Source organism: Anguilla anguilla, chromosome 1 (genome assembly GCF_013347855.1).
Source record: "Anguilla anguilla isolate fAngAng1 chromosome 1, fAngAng1.pri, whole genome shotgun sequence".
Lineage (NCBI taxonomy): Eukaryota > Metazoa > Chordata > Actinopteri > Anguilliformes > Anguillidae > Anguilla > Anguilla anguilla.
In genome coordinates, this window is record NC_049201.1 from 60,676,974 (window position 1) to 60,702,175 (window position 25,202).

The 25,202-nt window shown below is 39.4% G+C and overlaps 1 protein-coding gene across 1 annotated transcript in view; it reads right to left on the bottom strand.

The window, feature by feature from the left end:
- Window positions 1–18,067, bottom strand: part of LOC118236128 (gamma-aminobutyric acid type B receptor subunit 2-like) — a 99,276-nt gene extending 81,209 nt beyond the window's left edge. Inside the window, exon 1 of the mRNA XM_035434258.1 lies at window positions 17,756–18,067. Within this exon, the coding sequence (XP_035290149.1) occupies window positions 17,756–18,067 (312 nt within the window). The remainder of the gene's footprint in view (window positions 1–17,755) is intronic.
- Between the last annotated feature and the right edge of the window lie 7,135 nt (window positions 18,068–25,202).

Genomic DNA, 25,202 nt, shown 5'->3' on the forward strand with positions numbered 1-25,202 from the left:
ACAAACATAATCCAACCAGGATGCCAAATCTCCAATCCCTGCCAACGGAGTCATGGAAGAGATTGTGCTCTATAAACAAACCTGTCTACCCAAGCAAAGCTGTGCTCTATATGTTTTCAGCATTGATTGGTTGACAGGAACCATTAGGAGCACTCCGGGTACAAATGAGCCTGTCACACCAGTGGCAGTCTGGGCCACTCTGAAAAATGGCTATTTTGGGAAGGCAATGGGTCGTGGGTAGCGGTGTGATTATTCTCAACAAAATGTCAAAATTCCATCATATGCTCAGATTGAATCTTGGGGTATTTCTTTACCCTCACCCAGCCTTTGGCATATATGCCCAAACTCTAAAAAATTCGTTTTGATGATGTTCTCACTCCCCAGTTCTATTTCATTTTTTCATCAGTAATACACGCCAAACACAAACCATTGATTTTTCTTTCCTTTGAAGGCTTAAAGACACATCCTCTAAGTCAAGAGCTTAAATTCACAGTTCTAGACCAAACTCCTCCAGTAAAATTATGAAATGAATCTTGGTGAGAGCCGAGTGGCAGCCCAACAGCCCCACTGCAACATGCCCCCTGCCCCTTCACCTGACTTATGCCTTCTCAGACTTCATTCAAACTATCGACTCCAAAGCTTTCAATCCAACTGAAGTGAATGTAGTTATTTTCAAAAAACTGCAGTTGTCATGTCCTGTTGTCCAGAAGGGAGACAGTGCTTTAACATATTTATGAGGATGTGGGTTGTGCAATAAAGCTGCAGGTACTGTAGAACTATGCACACAATGCAGCAACATCCTTACAGTACAAACATTGGGTCCTACACACTGTCAAGTCCAGCTTCATTACCGTTGTAATATAACTAGCAACAGGCAGCTAAAGAAATGCAAATACAAGGAAGCCTTCCATTAGTTTACACAAGGCATCCCTTTTCATTAATAAATTACTGTACTGTAGCTTATCATAGATTTTCTTTGTTATATTAGTGACTTAAAATGGTGAGTGGATACAAGTCACACTTTCCACTGATAACAAGGAAATACATCGCCCATGCCTATAGCTGCGTACTGAAGTCCATCTAAAAGCAGTACATATTTGAGAGGAGTGGCATAAATTAAACAAAAAATAATAGTATCTGCCCCTTCACAAGATGTGTTTTCATGAATTGTTAGACACATCGATGATGCATTTACTCATTAATAGTCCTACAAGCACATTAATTTGGGTAGTCAGGCTGCTGTTCTCTTTTCAATATTGCTTCACTGATGGAGTGTATAATAACATGGCAAGTTATGTTATGTTATAGCGTATTATCATGCACCACCGACCCCAGCTGGTCGACCAGTTTCCCTAAAGTCCATCTGTTAAGCTGCACATCCTCCTCTGACCCATGTCTGTGTGAGCCCAGCTTGTGAGCTGCAGCATAATAAGACGTAGCTGCTGACATCACAGCACATGCTTGTCTGCACTCTCCCAAATTGACTGTGGAGGTTGCAGCAGGGAGTGCTGATAAAAAAATTTGGGAGAAAGGGAGGTGGGTGGGCCATTCCAACAGAACTTCAGAAGGCGAATGCCAATGTGTGAGAGAAAACAATGTAAAACGGGTGCCCTGGCTCTGCTGCTGAAGCAAAACTGTTGCCCCTCTCAGTCAGGCTGTCACTCACCACAAAGGAAGAGGTGCCGGGCTAAAAGAATAAAATGTTTGAAACAAGCAATAAGGGACAAGCCTGTCCTGCCAATCATATAATGTAGACTGTATTTTGTTAGACTCACACTAGTCTGACTCACAGAATATAGACTGTGGGTATAAGCCTGCCATTGGCCGACTATTTCAGTCGGAATTCTCCTCCCCTTCCGCTATCTGCGTGTTACCATTTTTGCAAGGGCACCATCGCTGCATCTTGGGCTTAGTGCCGCCTAAGACGATTGTGATTGGTTTAAAGAAATACAAAGAAGCCAGAGCGTTGTTTCCCCTATACCGGAATGATAATGGGTTGAGCCAGACCATTCTCCAGTGCTGGCACAGCACTGACACGAAGTGTGGAGGTAGGTCTGGCTATGCGAGACTAGACTCACACAAACTCCAGTCCTAATTAGACAGGTAAATAATCCATTTACAAGTGCTGTTTATACAGTGTAGTACAGCGTTACAAATGACTGTGAGAAAACACAAGCTGATGTAACACACATTTTTTCTCCAGTCATTTTCACCCTCTTGCCTAAGAAGTGTCAGGTATTTAAAATATTGTGACATGATGCATTACATTTATGTCACAATCATGAGGTTGGTTACATTAATCGAGAGTTAAAAGTGCTAGAAAGAATACATAAGGGAATGCTGAGTACCACTATACAGAATGGGAGCAGGAGGCAGCGAAACTAAAAAGAAAAGAAAAAAAAAAAGCTTGACTGGAGAAGGTTCTGCACTGTATGTCCATCGATATTTAATAAAACAGAAGGGAGGAAGCATGCAGGCGGACCGCTCTCAACAGCCCATACACCACCACACATGACTGAGCAGGCAGCTGCATTCAAAACCGTTTCAGAATGGATTCACACGGAGCATGGGGAAATCTGGAAACATGCTTGCCGTATTCAACATTTATATGCATGGGAAAGGTGTGAGCTCTTTTGATGTAAATTGGGAATGGCATTTTAGGTCCATTAGAGTGTGGATGAGCTCCTCTTGAGAACACTGCTGCTGAGTGTCCTTATGTAACCTCTCTGTACCAGCCCAGGCTCTGCGCAGGCAGCCTGGTACACTGAGGCACAGTGGAGCAGACAGAGTGGTTAAGCAGCCAGCTGGGTAGCCTGCAGGACTCACATTCAGATTCTGGTTTTTATGCTACTGCCATACCCTTCGGTATGCGTTCACAACTCCACATTATCAAACAGAATAAAATAACCCCAGGAGTGATGACCAGATGGACCCAACATTTGTAACTGAAGATCGAAAAGATCAATGACACAGCCCACTACAGAATCACAAGCATGTTAAGTGTTAGATCTGTTCTCAGATACTAAGTGTAGTTGTTTTTTATGTACTGATATATATATATATATGTCAATTTGGCCTGGGGGTTTTGGGTTTTGTCTTGTTTGGGATACAGATGTACTGACTTATTCTCAGATGTACTTCCAAGGCTCAAAAATATAATCAAACTCACACAACATTCGCAATTCCAATGCCCTACAAAATGGCAGCTTCAGTAAGTTTGCAATTAATTGTTTGTAAATGATAAAATGTTATTATATTTAACAGTTTTACTAAAACAGAAAAAATACCTTCCTAAAATAGGCATTGATTCTGGCTCATAGAGAAATGTCAGTGTATTACTTTCATTTTTTTCCTCCAGCTTGGAAGATTTTGTGCAGTCCATCATTTCTATAAACAACTCGGTATCACAGTTGTTCAGCGATGCAATACACACTCACACTTAAGCACTGTGCTACACTGAATCCCTATGGTTTATTGCATCTAAAATAGATGAAGCTAAGAGAAATGGCCGTAACACAAGTAACTCAAAACAGGAGGGCACCCAAGAGAATGATACCTCATTCCTACAGCAGGTCAATACCAGTATTGAATTTATTTACAGTCACTTAACTCCCCTGTTTTTTCCTCTTTAAATCACTGAGAGAGAGAGAGAGAGCGAGCGTTTTTCTGCCTTTTAAAATGTACATTAGCAGTTGAAGTTGAAACTGCAGCAATATGGGCTGATTAAGACAGGGATTTGAATCCCAGTTGGAGCACTGCTGTTTCACCACTGAGTGAGATGCTTAACCTGATGTGCTTCAGTAAGTATCCAGCTTCATAAATGGATAAAATACCAGGTGCATCAGTCAATTAATAAGCCACCCCTGGTGGGGACATCAACTAAAGTGAATAAACAATGTAATTAATAGAGGAAACGCATACATCATTGGGGATGATGAGGTAAAATCATTTTCAGCAGTCCACTATCAAGCGAGGCACATGAGACTGTGAGGAGACAGGAGTACTGTAGTGCTGAGCCAGTAACAGCGTGGGCAGGAGTGTGTGGGCCTTTACCCAGATCTGTAGAAAACAGGGAGAAAGTGAGACTCTCTCCCCCTCTATCTCTCTCTCTCTCTGCAGAGGGGTTTGGATATATAAGAATCCACCTCTCGCTTTCTCTGTCCTTCTGCTCATGTTCTCTTCAGATCAGGCAAGAAACACTATATATATACTGTATGTCAGATCTTTTCAGTGTGGACCCCCTGTATTTTAGGTAATGAGGGTTGAGGATGTCGATGTCAGGGGCATAAAGCATAAACAGACAATACAGTAAAACTCCTGCTTATCGACAGTACAATTTCAGCCTGAACTTTAGCATCTTTCTCTTTACAGTTCTTAGCAGAATCATATTTCCTGATTATGCTAAATTCATATAATTTGCTTCATTGTGTAAGGTAGACATGTTTTGCCATTAATAACCTTATGTAACAACATGCAGAAGCTGCGCAATTCATCTCTCTCTGTAACACCAATATATTCAGTCACAGGCTCGACTCCTGTTCCTGTGAGCATTTATTTCTGAAGAAAATGTATGCAAAAAATTTGTTTAACCTTGAGCTATTTGAGAAACACTATGAATACTTTAAAAATGCAGATTTAATTTAACATGATCGGTTAAGCATCTGGTACCTTCAATATACTTGTATACAATAAACTTCTATATTTTCCTTACAAATAAGATTGCATTGAGGATGTCATTTATAATACTGTTGTCCTTACTGAGCATGTGCTTAGTAGACAGCCTAACCTAGGGCAACTTTCACAGGATGCATATGCTTTCACACACCTAGGCAAGTCAAGCCGAGTGCATTGCTCAAGGGTACAATAGAGGTAGCTCTCCCATGAATGGAGTCTAAAACTTCCAGTTGAGTTAAAGTACTAGTACAACACATTACAGCTATGGTATATTGTACACTTTCAAAGGTGTACTATAGACACACCACTGGACAGAAAACTCCAGTGATTTAGCTTATATCAATGCAATGAATCATCTATCCATGGCTACCACAGCTTCACTTCACACCAAGTTCTCTTTTAGCCACTAAAATCCTACAAGCCCCAGTTCACATATTTTATAACCTGTCAGATAATCTGGCCTGGGTACATTCAGATAGCCACGACCATTTACTCCCTGGGATAACTCCTCCCCTTCATATAACTGAAGAGAGCACAGGCTTCTTTAGAAAGAACCTTTAGAGAACTGTGAATTTGGTAAACCCAAGAAAAGCAAAGGAAGATGCTAAATTAAAACAGGACTGGGCAGCTCTCCCCCAGCTGTCAGTGATACAATGCCAAGCTCCTTCTGCCAATCAGACTTAATTCTGACTGAAGAGGGGTTCTCTGGGGACATTAAAATAAATCAGTGAAATATCCTCAGCGTGGGTGAAATTTACAAGAAGGTGCCCTATGAATCATAGGGCAAGCCAGAGGAAGCAACAGGCCTTTAATGTAAAATTAGTGACAGGAGGTACTTCAATAGATGGGATCAAGACACATTTTATTTTGCAGGTAGCTCATCAAAGCAAAGTTGCTGACAAGGTATGCTCAGAAACACTTTATAAACATTTTGCTATTTTCTTTCCAGAAAACTGAAATTACAAGTTGAAATTGATTTAATTGTGATTGAATTGTTAAGTTATGAATTTAGGTACAATTAATAAAAAATAGAACAGCTCTCTGAACTGTTGTCCTTTGCTCATATCACATAGGCCCAAGTGTGATTGCTCAGAATCAAGGTTTGAGAGAAGATGATGGAGTGAATCAAGTGACCCAATCCTCTGTATTCCCTGAGAACAGCTGCAGTAAAACAGACACTCCATTGGCTTATGAAACAGCTGCCAAATGGATAGTAGTAAAGGAGCGAATAGAAAGGTCCCTAATGCGGTACTTTTCTTAGATTTATTCTTCTTCATTTTTATATAGCACGCGTTACTTGACGTTTCTGACGCATCGATCCAACCAGTCACTGAGCTATGTTATTGCCCATTCAGTACGCTAACTTAGGGGAAATAACATGACGTATGTATAAGGAATACAATGACGACATAAAATGAATTCATATATGAAAATAAATGGCCTCTGTCAATAACATAACATATAGGCATACCAGGGCATTGATAGACAGGTACTTGTTGATGTACACCTGCAAACCTTGTTGAAAATAAAATAAATTAAAAGTTGATCAAAAAAATAAAAAATAAAAAAATAAATAAATGGCCAACTGCTTTAACAGTGCCAGGTGCAGTTTGGGTAGCCACTTTGCAATAGAACATTTTTGTTACACCGCACCTGAAGTGCATTACCATAAATGTGTTATATTACCGATATAATGCTAGTATATGTGATACAGTAATAAATGCTCCCCATACCCCTACAAATGCCCTGAAAGCTCAATATCAAATCTCTTGCTGCCAATGAAAAGTGTTGTTTTTATTAGAGGGAAACTCCAATGTACATACGAGACGTGTGCAAGTCAAGACTGTGAAATTACTATCCAGTTCGATAATGCAAACAGCAGGGAAAAGAAGTCTCACTTAATTGCTCAAGAGAGACACTGAAGAAATAGAGGATATATGCTGGCCAGTTTACACAGTAAACTCATGAAATTGCACACGACAGGATGAGAACCTTTCAGCATTCAAAATGATTTCTTTGACTCCATCAAACTGTATTGGGAAGCCTGCCTTGGGGTCTGCCTGAACAAAGCACAGTCTATGATGACGAAAGTCTTATCTAGAAAAAGGAGCATCTACATGCTGCTTCTCTATATGCAATTTTAAAAATACTATAATGCATGTATACGTTAGAACAGATACATTTATAAATATGCATGTATGATACAGTGTAAATATTATACTTACCATAATTATATAATTATATTAAGTTGGCCAATCTCTGCTTGGATAAGAATGTTGAATAAGTATTGTTGAATCATATGTTGTATGTTAAACACATCCTTACAGTTGTACATTTATAAGATGACATATGTTCTCCTTTAATTATGTACCATGACCTTTCCAACAAATTTGCAAATTTGCCCTAGTTCTCTAGTCTTTTAATTGCAGTGAATTCATATTATCAGAAACAACACACACACACGCACGCACACACACGCACATGCACATGCACACGCACACACACACACACACACACACACACACCTTTTTAACATCCAGATCCATGCTCATACCATACAGAGCCCTTAACTGAATATTTCTACAGTAAGGCTTTTTCATCACTCGCTTCTTTTTGTACTTGTGATCCATCAGCCAGAACAAAACCACAGCTCTCTGGATACCACCTCCGCATCTCCAAATATAACCGCGGTACTGTATGGCAGACTGAGGTCAGCATGACATGCATCCTAGTGCCCCCCTCTGATGAACAGAAAGAGTCATCTATGAACTGTGCATTCATTCATGCCCTGTTCATAAGGCACCGGTTTCTAGCTCATATCAGGCATAACTTAACTACCCTATGTCTCATATTAGAAAAACACATTTACAAGTGGTATTACTTAGTGTTTCTTGTTTTTGCAGACATACTGTAGGTTAACATCTGAACTAAAACTGAAGCTCAAAATCTGTCCCTTCTTGGATCGATAAGACCTCAGGCAGGGCAGTACTAGGCCAGGAGCAGAGAGAGCTATTACCGTGGCAAACTGTATGTGAACCTCTGCAGGAACCATTTAAACTGAAAACAGATTTCATTCAATAACAGAACAAAAAGCCTCCTTTAACTGACTTATGATGTATGGATTTGTGTGCCAGGGGAGATGCAGACACAGTAGACACAGTCTGTGTGTAATAACCCTGAGCAAGATCACACTGTTCATTAGGTAACACCCTGCAGAAGCAGCCAACATGTGGACAGTTTGTATTCCTAACTTCAGGCTTTTGATATGATTCAGTATCACGCCACTGAGTAATGCGTCACTTCCTCCCATACTTAGAGGGGATTTAGTTAAATATTACAGCACTTTGTAGGCATCATCACATTGCGTGCTAAACTGAATTGAGCTCTCCATTCAATCAATCAGGAATGAAGTACTTTTTGATTCAATAATTTAAATGACCACCAAGCTCATAATTATTAACCATATAACAGTAAACAAAACAGAATATGCTTGCAAATTAGCTCCAAATACATGCAGTGTGCTAATTGCAGATTTTGATTTGCCTGTAGGTATGAGTATGTGAGTGAATGGTATAAGTGCCCTGTCATGGATTGGCAACCTGTATTCCTGCCTCTTGCCCAATGCATGCTGGGACAGGCTTCAGCAATTCACTTATTCGCAATCAGGAATAAGCGGGTTAGATAATGGATGGATGAATGGATAGACTGACAAACTGCCATATTGGTTACATTCACATTGACCCTCTTACTATACTAAGAATTGAACTGCTTTGGAAGATTAAAGGATATAGCAAATATAACTATTCACGACAATACACTATAAATAGCCATAATTTCAACGATTTGTCTGCTTTAATGGAAATAACATAAAACATAGTCTAACAAGGAATGTCACTTAAAACTATTCATGCATTGCACGAAGCATGTGTGATTATGGAAGAAATATTCATTTCAAATGACAAATTTCTGTATGAATGAATGCATGCAGGGAATTCTTGTAGAGCAAGAGACAAGAGGGAAAAAATCACATCTTTTCATTTCTCCCGGCTAATAAATGAATCTGAATTCAAGGTTGCTTAATTTGGATGTCTCCTCTATGTTTCACATTGTAATCTGCCTGGTGCTGTAATAGAGAAAGATAAGCTTTGGAGCAAATCATGTCTAGCGATGTGAAAAATGGATTTTGCACTAATATACTACATTAAAAATGTATTTTCTTTATTATGGTACACAGGATTTAATCTAAATGTATAAATGTCCTATAGACATTTACTATGGTGAACATGATATGTTTATGTTATGAAATACAATATTTTTTTATGTTTCGGATGACCACTGTGCGTTGGCCTTAACTATTAAGTAAGAATGTTTTGTCACTTTTTTATTAAACACTTTTTAAAGTTCGCCTCCACTACTGCAGCAGCTAGCTAGCTAGCAAAAAACACTCTGATGAAATCATAAAAGAGTGCCACAAATATAGCCAAAGGTACACAAATTCGGCAAAAGTGCGTAAACACAGAGATTTCTAGGACATCATAAATATGCCTTAGCATGGTTATTATATAATATATTCAAGGTAAATATCCTGCATACAATGCCACAGGTGTCTTAGTGCTGGGCTAAAACAAAAATCTGTACCCACACTGGCCCCTTTCAGATAGGATTGGACCCCCCTACTTTTTTATGCTGAAATTATTGTTAGTATGGCTTAAAATTGGACAAATTGATCACTGCAAACAGAAACGCCCAAAGTCACTCCAGAGAATTACCTCTTTGACGTATCACAACACAAGTCTAACACCAACGGCTCTGCTATTATACATTTGGTTGCAAATATGACAGGACAGGATTAACAAATTTGAATCTGTAGGACAGTATCAATGACACAGGTGATGCTCTGATGAGTCTGAAGAATACATAACTGAGACGGATACCTCAATACAGCCATTTAGGTTTGAGCCAGAGGTGCCCGGATCGGAGTCAGAGGATTCAGAGGATTCTTTGCAAGGCAAACAACCAGAGCCCAAAGCCCATATTGGCAATACAGACTTGCAGCCTTTTATTTTCACTAATATATGTCTGGGATCGTTGTCTCTGTTCATGTTGCCTCAGTGTCTAATTATGCTGTTCACTATCTATAGCTATAACAGTCATTGAAGTAGCAGTATTTTTTAAATGGTATACAGAGGCATGTTCATTTTTGTTAGAAGCAGAAAAAAAAAAGCCCACATTAAAACTGAGAACAGTTATATAACATTTAACTTAACTTAACAAAAAAGGAGATATTAAAAATTATGTTGGTAATAAGACAAAAGTTTGCAACTGAGATAATAACAAGCACAAAACTGTCCAGACCCACGGCACACCTGTACAAAGTGTCATGAATAAAACTTGGCTAACTATATAGCTAGCTAGCTATGGCATGTCCGCACCTCTGTAACGTTATTTGTTGTCCTCCGTTTGTCCATACATCTGTATCGGTGCTACGCGCTAACTAGGTTAACTAAAATAGGGGAAACGCTAACATGTTAGGGTTAGCTAAAGTAACGTTAGGCGATAAAGCTGTGCTTAAAAATCTTGTGCCGTTCGAAGTGGTGATTTTAGGAGATGCACCTGCGCATGCGTCCTACTAAACGAAGCATCACTTACACATACGTTCTACCAAACGTCCCTCTCAGGTCATACATGAGTGAGTAAGTGAGTGAGTGAGTGACCCATAGACTGTATAAAAATAGTGACCACAATTTGCCACGCATAGCCCACGGCGGCAGGCAGTCTTACGCACAGTGGGAAAAAAGGTAAACTAAATAAAAGTGTAAATGTCTTGAACGAAATTCAAATGCAAAAAAAAAAATGTTTTTTTTTTGTTTTTTTTTTTTTAATATCATGGCCAGTTGGTTAACAGTCTCTTCTGTCATTGATCCATGATGCTTGGTGAGAATCTGTTCATAGGAAGACACACATCTTTCTGCATTGACAGAGTCTGTTGTTACACAGCCAGATTTCATTTTGCTTTTTGATTAAGGTTTGTGAATATTTTTGTACAGCTGTATCCCAGAATTCACCCAATGACACTGCGGCGCTGCTTTCTTGTGCGAATAAGTTGTATTTGAGAAGCTCAGAACTAAAGTAGTCAAAACCTAGAATTGAGTGTAGTGGGAGGGTTGATACGTTGAGTCTGCACATTTGCTTGGGATCAAAACTTCTCGGGGGCCTCCAGTGGCATAGCCCATAGAGCGCTTTCCACATGCTCATTGCGAGCCGCGATGTCGGCGGTTAGAGTCCGATCACCGACCTTTGTCGCATGTCTCTCCCTTTCTCTCCTCCTAGCTCTTCCTGTCTCTCTACACTATCCTGTCTAATAAAGCTGAAAAGGTCCCAAAAAATATTTAAAAAATAAAAATAAAAAATTCTGACAGCTTTAAGAAATTTGTGATCTGGTTATCAGGGTAAGCGCAGAGGGTTTGATACACAATCAACAAGACTGACCATTTCTTCATAGGACCGAAACAATTAAGCCAGCCAATAACTGGCCATTAAAGAAAGAAAACGCAATACTGAACAGTCAGCTGAATAACATCCAGATAAAACAGGATGCTGCAAATGGGGAAAATTATTTTTGAAAATATGGTTAATTGTGTATCTTCCAAGAGAAACAGAACAGTGTGTGTATCTGTGTTCGTGTGTGTGTCTGTGTGTGTGTGCAAGGTAAAAGAGGATGATATGCATAGACATGTGCATGTCTTTCAGATGAAATTGAATTATAAATGATTACCTGTGTGTCTTCCAGTTGCAGCTGGAGCTCATAGCCCTTGTAAGGGGCCTGTTGCTCGCTCAGGTGTTTCAGAGCGACCTGAACAGCAGGGAGGACCTCGGCCGTCAGAGCCCCATGACTTGGCATAAGCCACAAGATGTGTAAGCTTTGGCGGGAGAAGCAGGGCTGGAGAAGCCTCAGAAGTGCCCACAGAATCAGGACCTGGCCAGTGTTCATCCACCATACCATCGTACTGCTCGAAGCCCTGCTGTTTCCCTCTCAGTCCCCCCCTCTCTTTCTTAGTTTGTGCTTGGGACTACGGAGTACTGGTCCTTAAGACCCTCCCCTTAATCCTGATCTGCTCCAGCTGGGCCACTTGCCCCAATGAGAGCTGCAGTCTGCAGGGGAATCGACTGAGAGGGATAAAGGGATAAAGAGTTGTGCTGATTACCCACATCAGTAAACCTTCTGCACTCAGGTCTGCAGTTACGTTTCTGTTGACTGAACAGGAAGTGAAATAACTGTCAAAATAATCATGTAACTTCTACTACTATGGTCTATTTGATGCTGTGCTAAATCAAAGTCCATAGTTCAAACAAAAATTACAAGGGAGTGTCTTATTGGTTGCGCTGGAATAGAGTTTTGCTTTATTGTTTTATTTAGTTTTATTTATTTGCACATGAAAAACATACAAACAGACAGAGGCAACAGCAGCTACATGCTGATTGTGCAGGTGAGAAAAAAAGCCCAAAAGGGCTTAGTGTACTCTCACCTAGTACTGTTCAATCAATTGAAGCAATAGATGATAACAACAAAATAAATTTTATATGTGATTTTTATGAAAACAATTTCAGCTCTATTGTACTTCAACACTGACAAACAATACTCTCTGAAGAAGAGATTTTCAACTGATGAAGATCTTACTAGCAAAATCATCTTTTTGATGTTAATGTTAGTCCATGTCACTAACTTTTAATGGGAGCACTGACAGATAAAATGTATCCCTCTTTTTACATATGTTGTATTCTCAGTACCGGCAATATTTTTAAAAACTAAAACGTTGGCAACGATTATTGAGTCACACACAAAACACATGGCCTCCAGTCCCCAACATGGGAAGTACTGTATATTTGATATAAACTATATATGATATAAGATATATGCATTTCCACACCCCACAAACACCACACCCCTGAGCAAGCAAAATATGACCACCCAGTATACAGTATTTATATAGTCTATGTAGGGCTGGAAAGTTATGGTGAGTTTTTTTAATAACTGTCAAGTCTGAGCACCACAGTAAAGATACAAAACCCTGTCACAGAGTAGTAGCCAATAATGACTTACTATTAGCTAGCTTGAAAGTTAAACATTTAAGTGAAAATGCCCAGGAATTTTGTCAACTTTCTGGCACTTCTGCCTAAGGATACTCAAAAATGGGCCTTTTATGAGCAGCAGAGGAGTAAGAGGGTGTTTATGAAGAAAGAGGAGGATGGCTACTGAATGACAAAAAAAGAACATTGTGTGGGGTTCAGCATTTAAAGCCCATAGCTGCTGTAAGAAGGGCCATTTAAGGCTAGGTCAGACAATTATGAATTGAAGAGAATCAGATCAAGTTTCCTTGAGAAATCAGCACCCCCTGAGCAAAAAAGAAGTGACCATGCACCCCCAACGCTTTTAAATAACCCCTGACCACACAGACCAGGCCCTCCCCACCTGACCAATGTAGGAAGTCTAGCAACCCCAATATAGCATCAGCTCACCCTAGTCACAGCCGGACCATCTGCCTCTCCGCTGACCTTGGCAATCTCGAGACCTCGTCTCCAGCCCATTATTACCCAGTTCCAGTGTGGGGGCAGGTGGGCGAGGCTCTGCTGGACTCTGGAAGTGCTATCAATCTGGTCAAGCCCTATCTGGTCCCGCAGTGTGAAACCTGCCACCACCATCAGTTACTCCTCGCATATATGCATGGCTATGTGCACCACATCCCATTCCAGCGATGTCCCTTAAAGTAGACTACAAGCGGGTGCATTGGGTAGTGTCCGCTGGAATGGTACATTATCTTCCCGTGCCCCTTTTGTTGGGTCGCAATTGCCCTAACTGCATCAGGTGACCCAGGGACCATTGCCAATTCCCGAATCACTCTGCGAATGTGTGGGAAGAAGGCAGTGCCAAGTGACACTGCTGGAGAAAACTGAAGAGCCTTATGCTGCCTGGCTGAGTGAATGAGTTCTAGTGGCCAATGGGGCTGAGGAGGCTGACGGAGAATCCTAACCCTGTCCTTTGCTGGTTTTGACCTACCGGCTCATTCACAAGGGCACTTTGGGCCCCCAAGAAGGCTGATGGACTGCTGCCCCAGGGGTATTATTTGATGGGCAACAGCTTGCTCTGTGCATAAAAGCAACTATCTGGAGCACATCGACAACTCTGTGGTGCACACCAGAGAGAAACAGGAACAGCTGGTGGTGCTTGTGGCACTACATTTTGTTTTGAAGGTAATGACAGACATGCGTTGCCTGATCAAACAGCTCCGGACATGGGTCTATCGCCCACAGATGGATGGGCTGGTCAGGCATTTTAATCAGACCCTTATGCGCATGATATACAAGGTAATCACTAAAGATGGTTGAGATTGGGACCAGCTCCTCTTCTATATCCCATTCAACATATATTTAAAGAACCTGTTTCAAGTACTTTTAGTGGAATATTCCTCACCAGGCTAAACAGAATTGTCATCTATTGTCTTTTACGTTTTGGTGAACATATTGGGGGGACTTCCGCAAAGGATGCATTCATGTTTCCTCGCTCAAGCATTCTTTGGGAGTCTCCTAGCTCCTAGCTCCTTCAAGAAGCATTTTACGGGTTAGAATGTCCTTAAAGACGGCAGAGTTAGATTTATTTCCGAGTCAGGCGAGGACCGAGGGGACAAAGACGGATAAAATAGGTGATTGGAATGAGCCCTAGGCCTCCCTGGCTGTGGGAGGGAACAGATGCAGCTGCTGTCCATGGTTCTGTAGGCCTCCCTGACTGTGGGCGGGCACAGACACGGTTGACAGCATCGAAGGAGGAGGGGCAGGCCTAACTGCAGCAGACATACGTTGGAAGGTACACTAAAATACAAAACTCTACTTCTTGAAAAACAAAAAAACTTTACGTGCCAGTTCCTTTAGGTAGAACGAGTCGCAAAACAGGCAGTCATAAGTGACCGTACTGTCTGACAGCATGTGCTGCACCAGCAGAGGCAAGAAGATAAAGAAGCAACTGTCCAGTTTAGGAAACTCTGGAAAATAACCTGACTGGCCAGTGTAAAGTCACATTTTCACAAACCTCTACCAGGTTTAGTTATGCCACCCTTTCACCTTTCCCCACCCTCCAAAATATGATCACCTTCTATACAACCTCGTAGCTGTGCTACCGTTTTTATTGCCACCATTTAACAAATAATATTGTTTTCACATCAAGTGCCATCGTACAGCTTACAAAAATGTGTGGGGTCAACAGTCCACTCAATAACACTTAGGAAATAAAATATTTTAGCAGATATATATTCTGTTCTCTCAAGCAGTGGGTGGCAGCAGTGCCAGAATTTTTAATTTAAAAAAGAAAAAAAAACCTTTACAGTAAACTCTTAGGTCATTCACATGTAAAACATTTTGAATTTATATAATTAATTTTTACAGTAGTGGTTACAATAAAATTGTCAATATGATGTATGACAATTTGATTCTAAACACTACTGTAAAATGTATATATATATACTTCTAAGTAGTAAAAAAACGCAATACCCCCTTTTTTTTAAAAAGTGAGACACCCCTTTGTGTGGGTTCCGTCCCCTCCCATATCCCATGGACCCCACTACATATACCCCACCCTAGAAGTACTCAAATAGGAGCACAAGACTAAAACAGACAACATACTTATGGCAAGATATATAACATAACATAACTAATATAGCACGGTAAAGAAATTCTAAGGATATAATAACCTAAATAAAACATTGTTAGGTTAAAATAAAGCATATCGAATGGATTATTTTTATTCCATTTAGATGCATGTCCTTCATTCTCAACATCAACCAACGCTTTCCATACATTCCCCCAAATATGTTCAAACTGACCAAAGAAATATTTAAAAACGTGTTTCTATGTTTAAATAATATACCATATAAAATTTCCATAATTGCAATACTGCACATTTGTCTGCTTTCCAATTTAAAAGTAATATTTCTTTTTACTCCCAAGAATGAGAGCATTATAATCCACCCATTTGAATTTATAACATCTGCGAAAATTCTCAGGGCAATACAGTATCTAACTAGTACATATTTATCAGTTGGCAATCCACACAAACAAGAACACAACATACTTTAATATGTAAAATATTATACAAATGCATATATGACACCCACATTAGTCATTAAAAATGAATCTCTGTTTCCTTTCATTGTGCAAGAACAATAGCTGGTTTTCAGTTAAATGTATCTGTATCAAGACATGTCTCCATCAAGACCTTGAAAGTGCTATGTAAACAAGCATACACACCAACCTTACTGGCCAAACATTGCGCAAATTTAATTTAATCCACCAGCCACTGGCACATTATTACAAATCAGGTTTTAGTTATACTGGGGAAATAGAGTATATCCAAGCAGTTGTTGTGCCGGATAATTTATTGTGTCGTATATATGCGAAATATTGCATTGTGTCTCAATCATTTTTATCCAGCTGTCAAGTACAGAATTCAATGTTGGCAGCAGGAAGGATTGACTAAAAATGTGTGGGTGAGACAAACACTACTCGCGTCTTACAGTTGGACTAATTGTGTGATCAATTACTTAATTGTTGGATTGACCTTAATATTTAAACGTTGAATTTGGCACTGTATTAAACTTCATTGATAACTATTAAGGCGTCCTGAAACATTGTTGTGTAAAGCAGGGGAGAAGGAACTCAATTCTTGTTAAGTTCTGATCACCAAGGCAACATAAACGATGGCCACGGAAATTCACCAAGAGGTTTTGCAAGATAAGTAATAGTAGGCCTAAGCCAAATAACAACATGGCCTACATTTACAATGTCAAAGGCCTAACCAGAAGTATTACATAGTCACCTACCACTGCGTGAATGCAACAGAAAACAGTGTCATCGACTTCTGCGACTGCGGGATACCTCCAGATACTTTATGACACCAAGCCTACAGTTAGGGTAGAATCTCTCTGAATTGTTGGACTTAGGACACAGAGTAGCTCGTTGGAAGACTAACATCTGACACAAACAGTAAATCTTCAAAGTAGTATTTTGATAACCATGTTGGACTATAAATAGGCTACGTCATGCTGTTGTAGCCACGCAGTCCATACTTTCGTTGGCTAGGCCTACAGCTAGAAATGACTGCCATCTTCAGGAAAACAGAAACACAGCACCAGATTCTATCTCGCACAATTGTTTGCGCAGAAATTCAGTGACACACCAGTGTCATTTTTCTAATTTCGTAATTGTCAAATAAAAGCAACGAATTAACATAAATTAAGATAACCTGTATGGAACGTAATACGACATTTTGTGGCAAAACCTTAAGAAAAATATAGGAACAAGACATTGTTATTATAAAATTATATGCGCGTTAAATAGTCAATTATTTTTTCTCAACTGATGAGAAATGTTTTTTCCACGCATTAGGTGTAGGCTCCAATGGCTATGTATAGTCAATTTAAACCGAAGTGTTTCATTATTTTATAGGATAAGCTTTTAAACGAAATATATTTTTTAAATAGGCTTCCTTTGGTCGAAAAATATACGACAGTTAAAGGATACTTTCAGAAACCAGGAAAACATGCCTCTGGATTTGAGTAAATTGATTGTGCGCACAACATAGCCAGCTTTGATCGAATTCCTTATTTGTTTGGGTTTACAGCAGTGTTTGGTCTTTATGTTCACATAAAAACTTTATAAGGTGTCTTAAAATCTCAACTACGGCTATTCTTCAGTTATTCTTATTTTATATATGTATTTACTTATGCAGACGCAATTCCGCCATGCTGCTTCGAACTGGGTAACCTAATTGACATCTAAGGCTAAACAAAGCTTTATTATTATTTTTGTCATTATGTTAGCTTCCAGGTGCCTCGTGCATAAAGAAGTCTCAGAGGAAGGCATTGATGAACCGATCCATACATGGTTTACACATGAGCAGCACTGTAGCCTACCTGAGCTGCTGGCAATGTAGCCTACGCCATAGGCAACTCAATTGCTGTGCATGTCACGTTGACTTGATCCTAACCACAAACCAGACAAACGGCACGTTAATTGACACAACACCACGAGTTACCTCAGTGTCGTAGATTTTTGGGATTAGGGAGAAAGAGTATAGCTTGGACTCTCGTATGTGCTGAATGGCGAGCTGGACAGCACGGTCGATTCCTTGACTGATGCTGCTCCTAAGCGCTGATTCATTCATAGGCATCAGGACCATGATAGGCAATGCTTCGCCGTCTTTCGTGTACCAGGCTTTCTCCAGGTTGTGCCCAGCATTATCGTTGCACACCCGCGCCAACACAGGTCGAAATCTTAAGACCAACACAAGAAGGCATCCAGAGACCACAATCATCTCCGATCTGCATCTACTCCGGGATGAAGCCATGCTATCTGCACCAGGCGGCGAAATATATCCACCCCTTCAGTAGGTTGGCATGGCGAATTGGTTTGGTAGTGGACCGTTGACCCAGGTAAATTGTCAAAATGATATTAGGATTACGCGTAAATTACAAGCAGAGGTGAACTGCAGTGTCGCCTGTTTTTTTCGGTAAGGGTTTCAGAGTGAGGAGTAGCTTCAGGAATGACGCTTCCCCATGGTTCCCCTATGCGCCCTCCAGATGCAGGGAAGATGCACCAGCGCCGATTTAATCAAAAAAGGGGTTTTCTGATGAGATCAGGCAAAGGACATCCTCGTTCCTGGCCGTCCGTGATGCACAGAAGCGAGTGCTAATATGTAAGTCTTCTCCAACTCAATTCCTCCAAACCCCGTAATTCATAACAATCCAAAATCATCACGAAACCAAAAATGGACAGAAAAAAATATAGATCAAAATTCCGCTACCTGAGTTAGCAGTTACTTGGATACTACCACAGTGTCGCCATCCCACAATGTTCTCATCGAACAAATCACAGGGGTTATGGTGCGTTCCTGCTTGTGTCCTCTATTTAAACGCCTTTGAAGGGGGCACTGAACAGCAACTAATGAAATAACGGGGGGAAAGCAATCAAAGCAGCTGCAGTTCCTGCATCCAGATCAGACCGTGTCTGTCTTCAGCAAGACGACGCTGCTGCATAACAGGTTTCAATGCTGTTGACGACTAGGGCGCGCGCATGTAGTGGGAACAGTGTGCGAGATAAAACTCCGGGGAATTAAATCCTACCTTGCTTCAACACAAGCAAGAACACGAAATGGAATTCCACTACATGTACATTTTTTTCTGATACAATAATTCCATAATTTATATACCCACGATCCTCTTATAAATACCATTGGCTGTGGAATTTTTGATGTCGACTTAATTTCATGGATATCCAAGGCATGTAAAACTCCAGTGAGGGCAACACAATTGCAGATCGTGATAATCAGTTGCACATGATGGCCGTATAAACATATGCCATTGAAGGAATAATGTTTACATTAATTTTAAACGACATCAATGGCTATAACCGTTTGAATTTGGATGTTCGTATCAAATCATTATAAATTACATAACAAAAATATTCTAGTGTTGTTCAAGGTATTTGAGGGGACAGAAACAAACAGTCACTCAGTGATACACAGAAAGCATGAAGCATAGGCTACTCACCATAAAAAAACTATACTGGCCAAATGTGTGTTACTAAATGCATTTAAAATGCTTTAATGAGTGCCCAGTCGACTGCTGACATACAGTAGATTTACATGAACAGTTCTATAACGGTCTGATAGGCCTACCATTTAGACCAATTTGTGACAATTATCCTAGTAAAGTAAACGCTACTTCAACATTACCTACTATAGGATTTTGAATGAAAGCCCATGTTATTTGCTACACAAGTCTACACAAGTATGCACTAGCACCAGAGCCAGCCCTATAGTTTTGGTGGCCCTAAATATGAATGGTGTCGTGGCCCCTAAGTGTTACAATAAAAATAAATAAAAATTTAATTGTTTGGCCCTGGCATGGTTGAACCCCTAAATGACTACATACAATGCCAGCAGCCAGCTCTGACTAACACAAAACTTGTCCCCCAACTAATTTTTAAGAAACGTTCATAGGTATCTAAGCTCATGTGAAAAATAGGTAAAATGTGGAAATACGGAAAATTAATTTGTAAAGTAGCAGTCAAACATAATCAAGAATGATGCAGTTTGTTTCAACTCACAATTTGTATGCCACACTATATATGATTTGATTTCAAGCTTGTATAAAGAATAAAATGAAATTGAAACATCTATTTGCTGGCTACATACAATAAACACATCCCACAAACATATATATTTTTGTTTGATTGCATTTTGAAAGGTTGGTATACTGTATTTTATTACCTTGGGGAAGAGGCAGACATTGGAAGGCACTAGTTAGGTAGTGGTGAAAAGCCCTACAATTTATGATGGCAGTGCATGCATCACCAAAAATGATCCCCATAGGCTTTCCATTATTAGGTCAATAATTCAGAAGTTTAAAACCACTGAAACAATGGTAAACGTGGGAGCATGTCCTCTAATCTAATAAAACATTGCAGAAGACAACTCAGTAGTGTGCAAGTGGGCAGAAAGTACTGAAAACATGTGTGTGAATATTTGTGACGCTTATATTTTGGAAATGTATTGTCTTATAAAAGATTTATTTTGGTTATTTCTATTAAGCCATTACTGAAGTAGAACATTTTCCTCATTTAAATATGTGGTTTAAATATGAGCAAGGCTGACAGACATTTTCTCAATCCCAGGATTTGGTAAGTGCTAATTTAGTACTTAATATTTTGCCTAGTAAATGTGCATAATATTTAAAACAAAAACTGGTCACAGTCTAAAAAATTAAATATTTCTCTGAAAACAAATAGACCCTGGTTACCTTATACTAAGCAATGTGGCCAAGTGGTTGGACAGTCAAGTATGCAAGCAGAAGATTTGGCTTGCATTCTCAGTGGAGCGTGTTTGTTGAAGTCAACAAAAACAATATAAACTGTGCTAAAAAAATGTGTTAAGCAATAGCATCATAATCAGTATATAATAATAATGCATCAAAATATCAGCATGTCATATTGTTCGTTTTCTCTGATTTTACATGTCCAGTGATTAGTCACTGAGAAATAAAGTTTTCAACTACAGCTGCTTCATGATGTATTGCTGCTGCTTGTTATATTAAATGGCAAATTCCAATAAAATCCAATAGGGGCTTTCTTTGTGCAAAGAGTTAGACAAAGTACTGACAGCAACTAATAAATTCAGTCATCTGATCTTTTCTAAATATCATTGAAACCATCACTAGAAGACACAGGGGCTTATGTTAAGATCAATGGCACAATAAATTCCACTAAAAAAAAAGAACATTTTAAATGTATTGTGATATCTTGATATTCAAGTGCTTCTCCTAATTATAAGTGAAACTGTAAATAATCTTTCAAAATATCTGGTTGCATCATTACATGCTTAATATTTTTACAGATTTCTAATACTTTGTGTCCACCTAGTGGCACAATTGATAATGCTGATCCACATGTGGTTATTTATTTCAAGGGACATTCCTAATATTTCTCCACATTGTTGCAAACTATTCTGGGTTTTAAAACATTTACTAAAATAATGAAAAAAGGAATTCAATTAGCAGTTCTAAAAAAAAAAAGAAACATCTGTAAAGTCACCAGTGTTCAGAGAGGCACATAAATTATACGGTATTACATGTGATCTCTCTCTCTCGCTCTCTCTCAAATATTTTCTGTAATGACACATTGAATGAAAATGAGCACATACCTCTAAACAGCCCACCCCATATGCATTATTTGAGTTGTGAGATGGATTATTTGCCATTATACAACAGTTACTACTTCAACTTGGTTTACTGGTACACTATCGGAAAAAGGGCTAAAGAAAAGGTTCTTTAGCTTGTCTCCATACAGGGAACCCATTTTAGTTACTGAACCTTTCAAGATAGCTGTGAAAAGTAAAATATCCCAGATTTAATTATTTTGCCCGACAAAGAAGCCTTGAACTAAATCAGCTTCCTGTATGGAGACAGAGGAGCCTTTAGGAACCATTTCTTCTGAATGTGTAAAATAAAGGTTAAATAAGTAAACAGTTATGCCTTGCTTTCTTAACGATCATACAATGACTCAAATCTGTATATGGAAAGTCCAAGTTGTCAGGAGTTTAAGGCATACTATGCATGATTGTTTAGCCTTGCTGTGGCCCTGTGTTTACAATCAAAGAAGTCTCCTCCTCCATCTACAACCCCGACCACTTGCCCTGAGTACCCCACCTAGCATAGCTAGCTGGATAGCTGGAGGTAACGTACATTAGAACCATGAAATGAATGACCATGAGTGACAGTAAGAAGGCAGATTTGATCATAGCTGAATGAATTCTATTATGTTGAATGTAATCGTGGTTTTATCGTTTGTTAGAAAATGTAAGACCCTCAGGAAAGTCCTTATTGTTGCTAGCTTCATACTGCAGGTAACGTAACTTACAGGTCCAACAGAAAACAAGCCAACTCTGTATCACTTTTCATCCCCTTGGCAGCTGCAGCTGATGCTACTGAGGAAAAGCAAGACACTGTTGGCTTGTCGTTTCTCTTCCCTGTGTCTGGGTTCATCGCTAAGCCTGATTCCAAACCACAGGCTCTGTAGCCACACCCACCACACAGAAAAGAGTGTCCCCAACACATTTTAGAATAACAAATACAGGTAAAGGTGCATGAATTTGGCAAACGTGAGGTAATTTGCCAGTGTATCATACTTTAGATAGCCTATGTCTTAGGACGGTTAATTTATAATATTTTCTATTTAAAAAGTAGTATGTAGTAGAAAAAAACAGATAAATAAATAAATAAATAAATCAAAATGTATCAAACACAACACTGTGTGGTGTTATTAACCCAAAGTTCCTTTAGCTGCCATGCATGACTTAATTTGACTTGTGTAAGATTCATTGTTTTACAAACATGCTCTCCGTTATCATTTTAACTTAAATAAATTCAACTACAAATTAAAATGACAGGGAAGGCAGGTGAGCACATTGGCTTTTCGTAATTGTGCTTCTGCTGTGTTCACATGTTCCATTAAAAAAGAATTTCCGTAACGCTTGCACGAAACTTTGCCTAGGCACAACAATCCACGAAAAAAAAACAGAGCAACCATCTAACAGATGATTCATTTTAATAGTTTCAAGCGCAAAGATACACCGCCGAAAAGAAACACTAGCACCAGCGAGTTAGGTGACTGTTTCTGTGAATTCCGGTTTACAGTCCACGGGAATTTCAATCCCAGACAGCCACTTTACGATTACACAGTTCCTCCTGTCTGCCTCTGCGAAATCAGGGCTACCCCTGGGAAAGGCTGGCCAAGTGTCCTGGAGACCCTCTTCTTCTGCCCTGACCCGCATTTCTTTCAATTTCTTGTAGAAGACCCTACAACTGTAGCCTTCCTTCCAACCTAGAGCGATGTGGCGCTGTAGTGGTCCGAGGCTGGCGTAATGCCTCAAGCAGCTGGCGCATTTGTATACCAATTTTCCGTCAATCTTCTCCATCGAGGAGGTTGCTCTCAGAAAGAGAAAGTCGAAGTCGGATGCTATTTTGGTGTCCACGCAACTGGCGTCCACTGAAGTGGCTGGGAGAAGTCGGATACGTGGAGTGCCATTCCCGCCAGGGCCAGTGTGGTGCACTGCTGTTCTCAGGATTGGAGGTGGTGACGGCTTCCACATGGCATCTGTCTATACTTGGAGAAGAGAGTGAAAGAGTTTCTCTCACTTGCTCAGAATTTACCTATTGTTCTGTAGTTTATACCAGCCAGCTACATCATATTACAGGTTGGTTGAGGCATATGTCTTATTTTTCCGTTCATGGGTTATAGCTGCGTAAAAACGAAACATCTTTCAGAAAGGACTACAAACAAAAAACACCTTTAAACATAAACATGTAGGCTACACATCATATCGTACATTTTCAAATTGTAAAAAAAATTCTTGATCGGTCGTGTAGTTTACCTTTGTTATTGTTAGCTATGTGGGGAGGGAAAAGATTTAGGAAGACTTCAGAATTTGTTGAAGAAAAAAGTCTCCTTGGTTGGCCTACATCAAAATGGTCATCCACAACTAATAGCTGTTTTAAGAGTATCCCCATGGAAACAATGTTCTATATCGCTGGATATAAAATTGCCTACAGTGACGTCATATATATATATACTCAAAGTCAGGTGCGGAATTCTTTGCACCCTTGATGAAAAGGAGAGCGAAATGCGATATAATGTAAAATACGCATATATGGTGAAAATCTACCTTTATTCTAATACTATTATTCTTTTTAAAAACTTCCTTTTTTCCTGTTATTAAATGACACATTATTTTACTCAGAAACACTGTTGTTAGAAATATTGGCACTCCTTAAAGAATGGTATAAATAAAATAAGTCAAAGTTAAACATGTAATAAAATTCTACTTATTTCAGTTAATCTCCGGCGTAAGGAACTGTATTGTAGCATTCCATCTCTTCATGTTTCACTAGGGTATGAAATAATAAGGTAATTTGCATGTAAAATCTCTTTGTCAGTCTTCACCACGGGGAAAGCCAAAAAAGTGGCAAATAAAAATAGACAGATTGTTGTTGACCTACACAAATCAGGTAATGGGTATAAAACATTTAAGCACTGTTAGAGCAACAAACAAACATTTTGGCTATGTACACTGTAGGCATGTTTTGAATCAAAAGATGGATTTGTACGTGGAAAAGCACCCCATATCTCCTGTCAAATTTGGTGGTGGATCATTGATTCTTTGAGGCTGTTTTTCTGCAAGTGGTCCAGAGGCGCTGGTTACATGAAGGTAGCTATAATGTAGTCCATTGAAGCCAAATGTGTAACAACCAAGACATTTGGAATAAACTGGCAGACTGAAACAGTAACATAATAATCCATATTTAAATTCATACCTATATCCTGTTAGTGAAGGTATCTCAGAAAACATATATTGTACTAAGCTGAAACCATTCATTCTGTGTGGAGGACATAAAAATTAAAAATATAAAAATTTTTGAACATATTTTCACTGCAACGTTTTTTTTGTCATCCATATAAAAAAAATAGAATGCTTAAACTTTTTTCTGCCAGGTTTCAGAAGATATGTACCATAGACACAGCATCATAAAACCTTACAAGGCAGAAGTGAGGCCCCTGCACTGTTAAGTGGAGTGATATGTAGATTGGAGACAAAATTTCTGGGCTCAGCAAGTGGATTTTGTCTGAACCTTTGCTATAATTACCTAATTTTACCACTAGATGGCAGAACTATACATGTTTAAAATTAGTTTGTCAGACCATAATAGGCTAGTGTTTCCACCTGCTGCAACACATGATACTTCTCCATGTGTTTGGAGCAGTTGCAAAACCGGAGCAGTAAAGTTCCTTTTGTGTGTTGAGCTGATACAACCCCCCTGCATTGCCAGTCTCCCGTGTATGGTATTACTGAATATTGGCCCAACCCTAGTGCCAATTTGTCCATGATAATAACACCAAAACAAAAAAATCTAATGAAAAAAATGCAATAA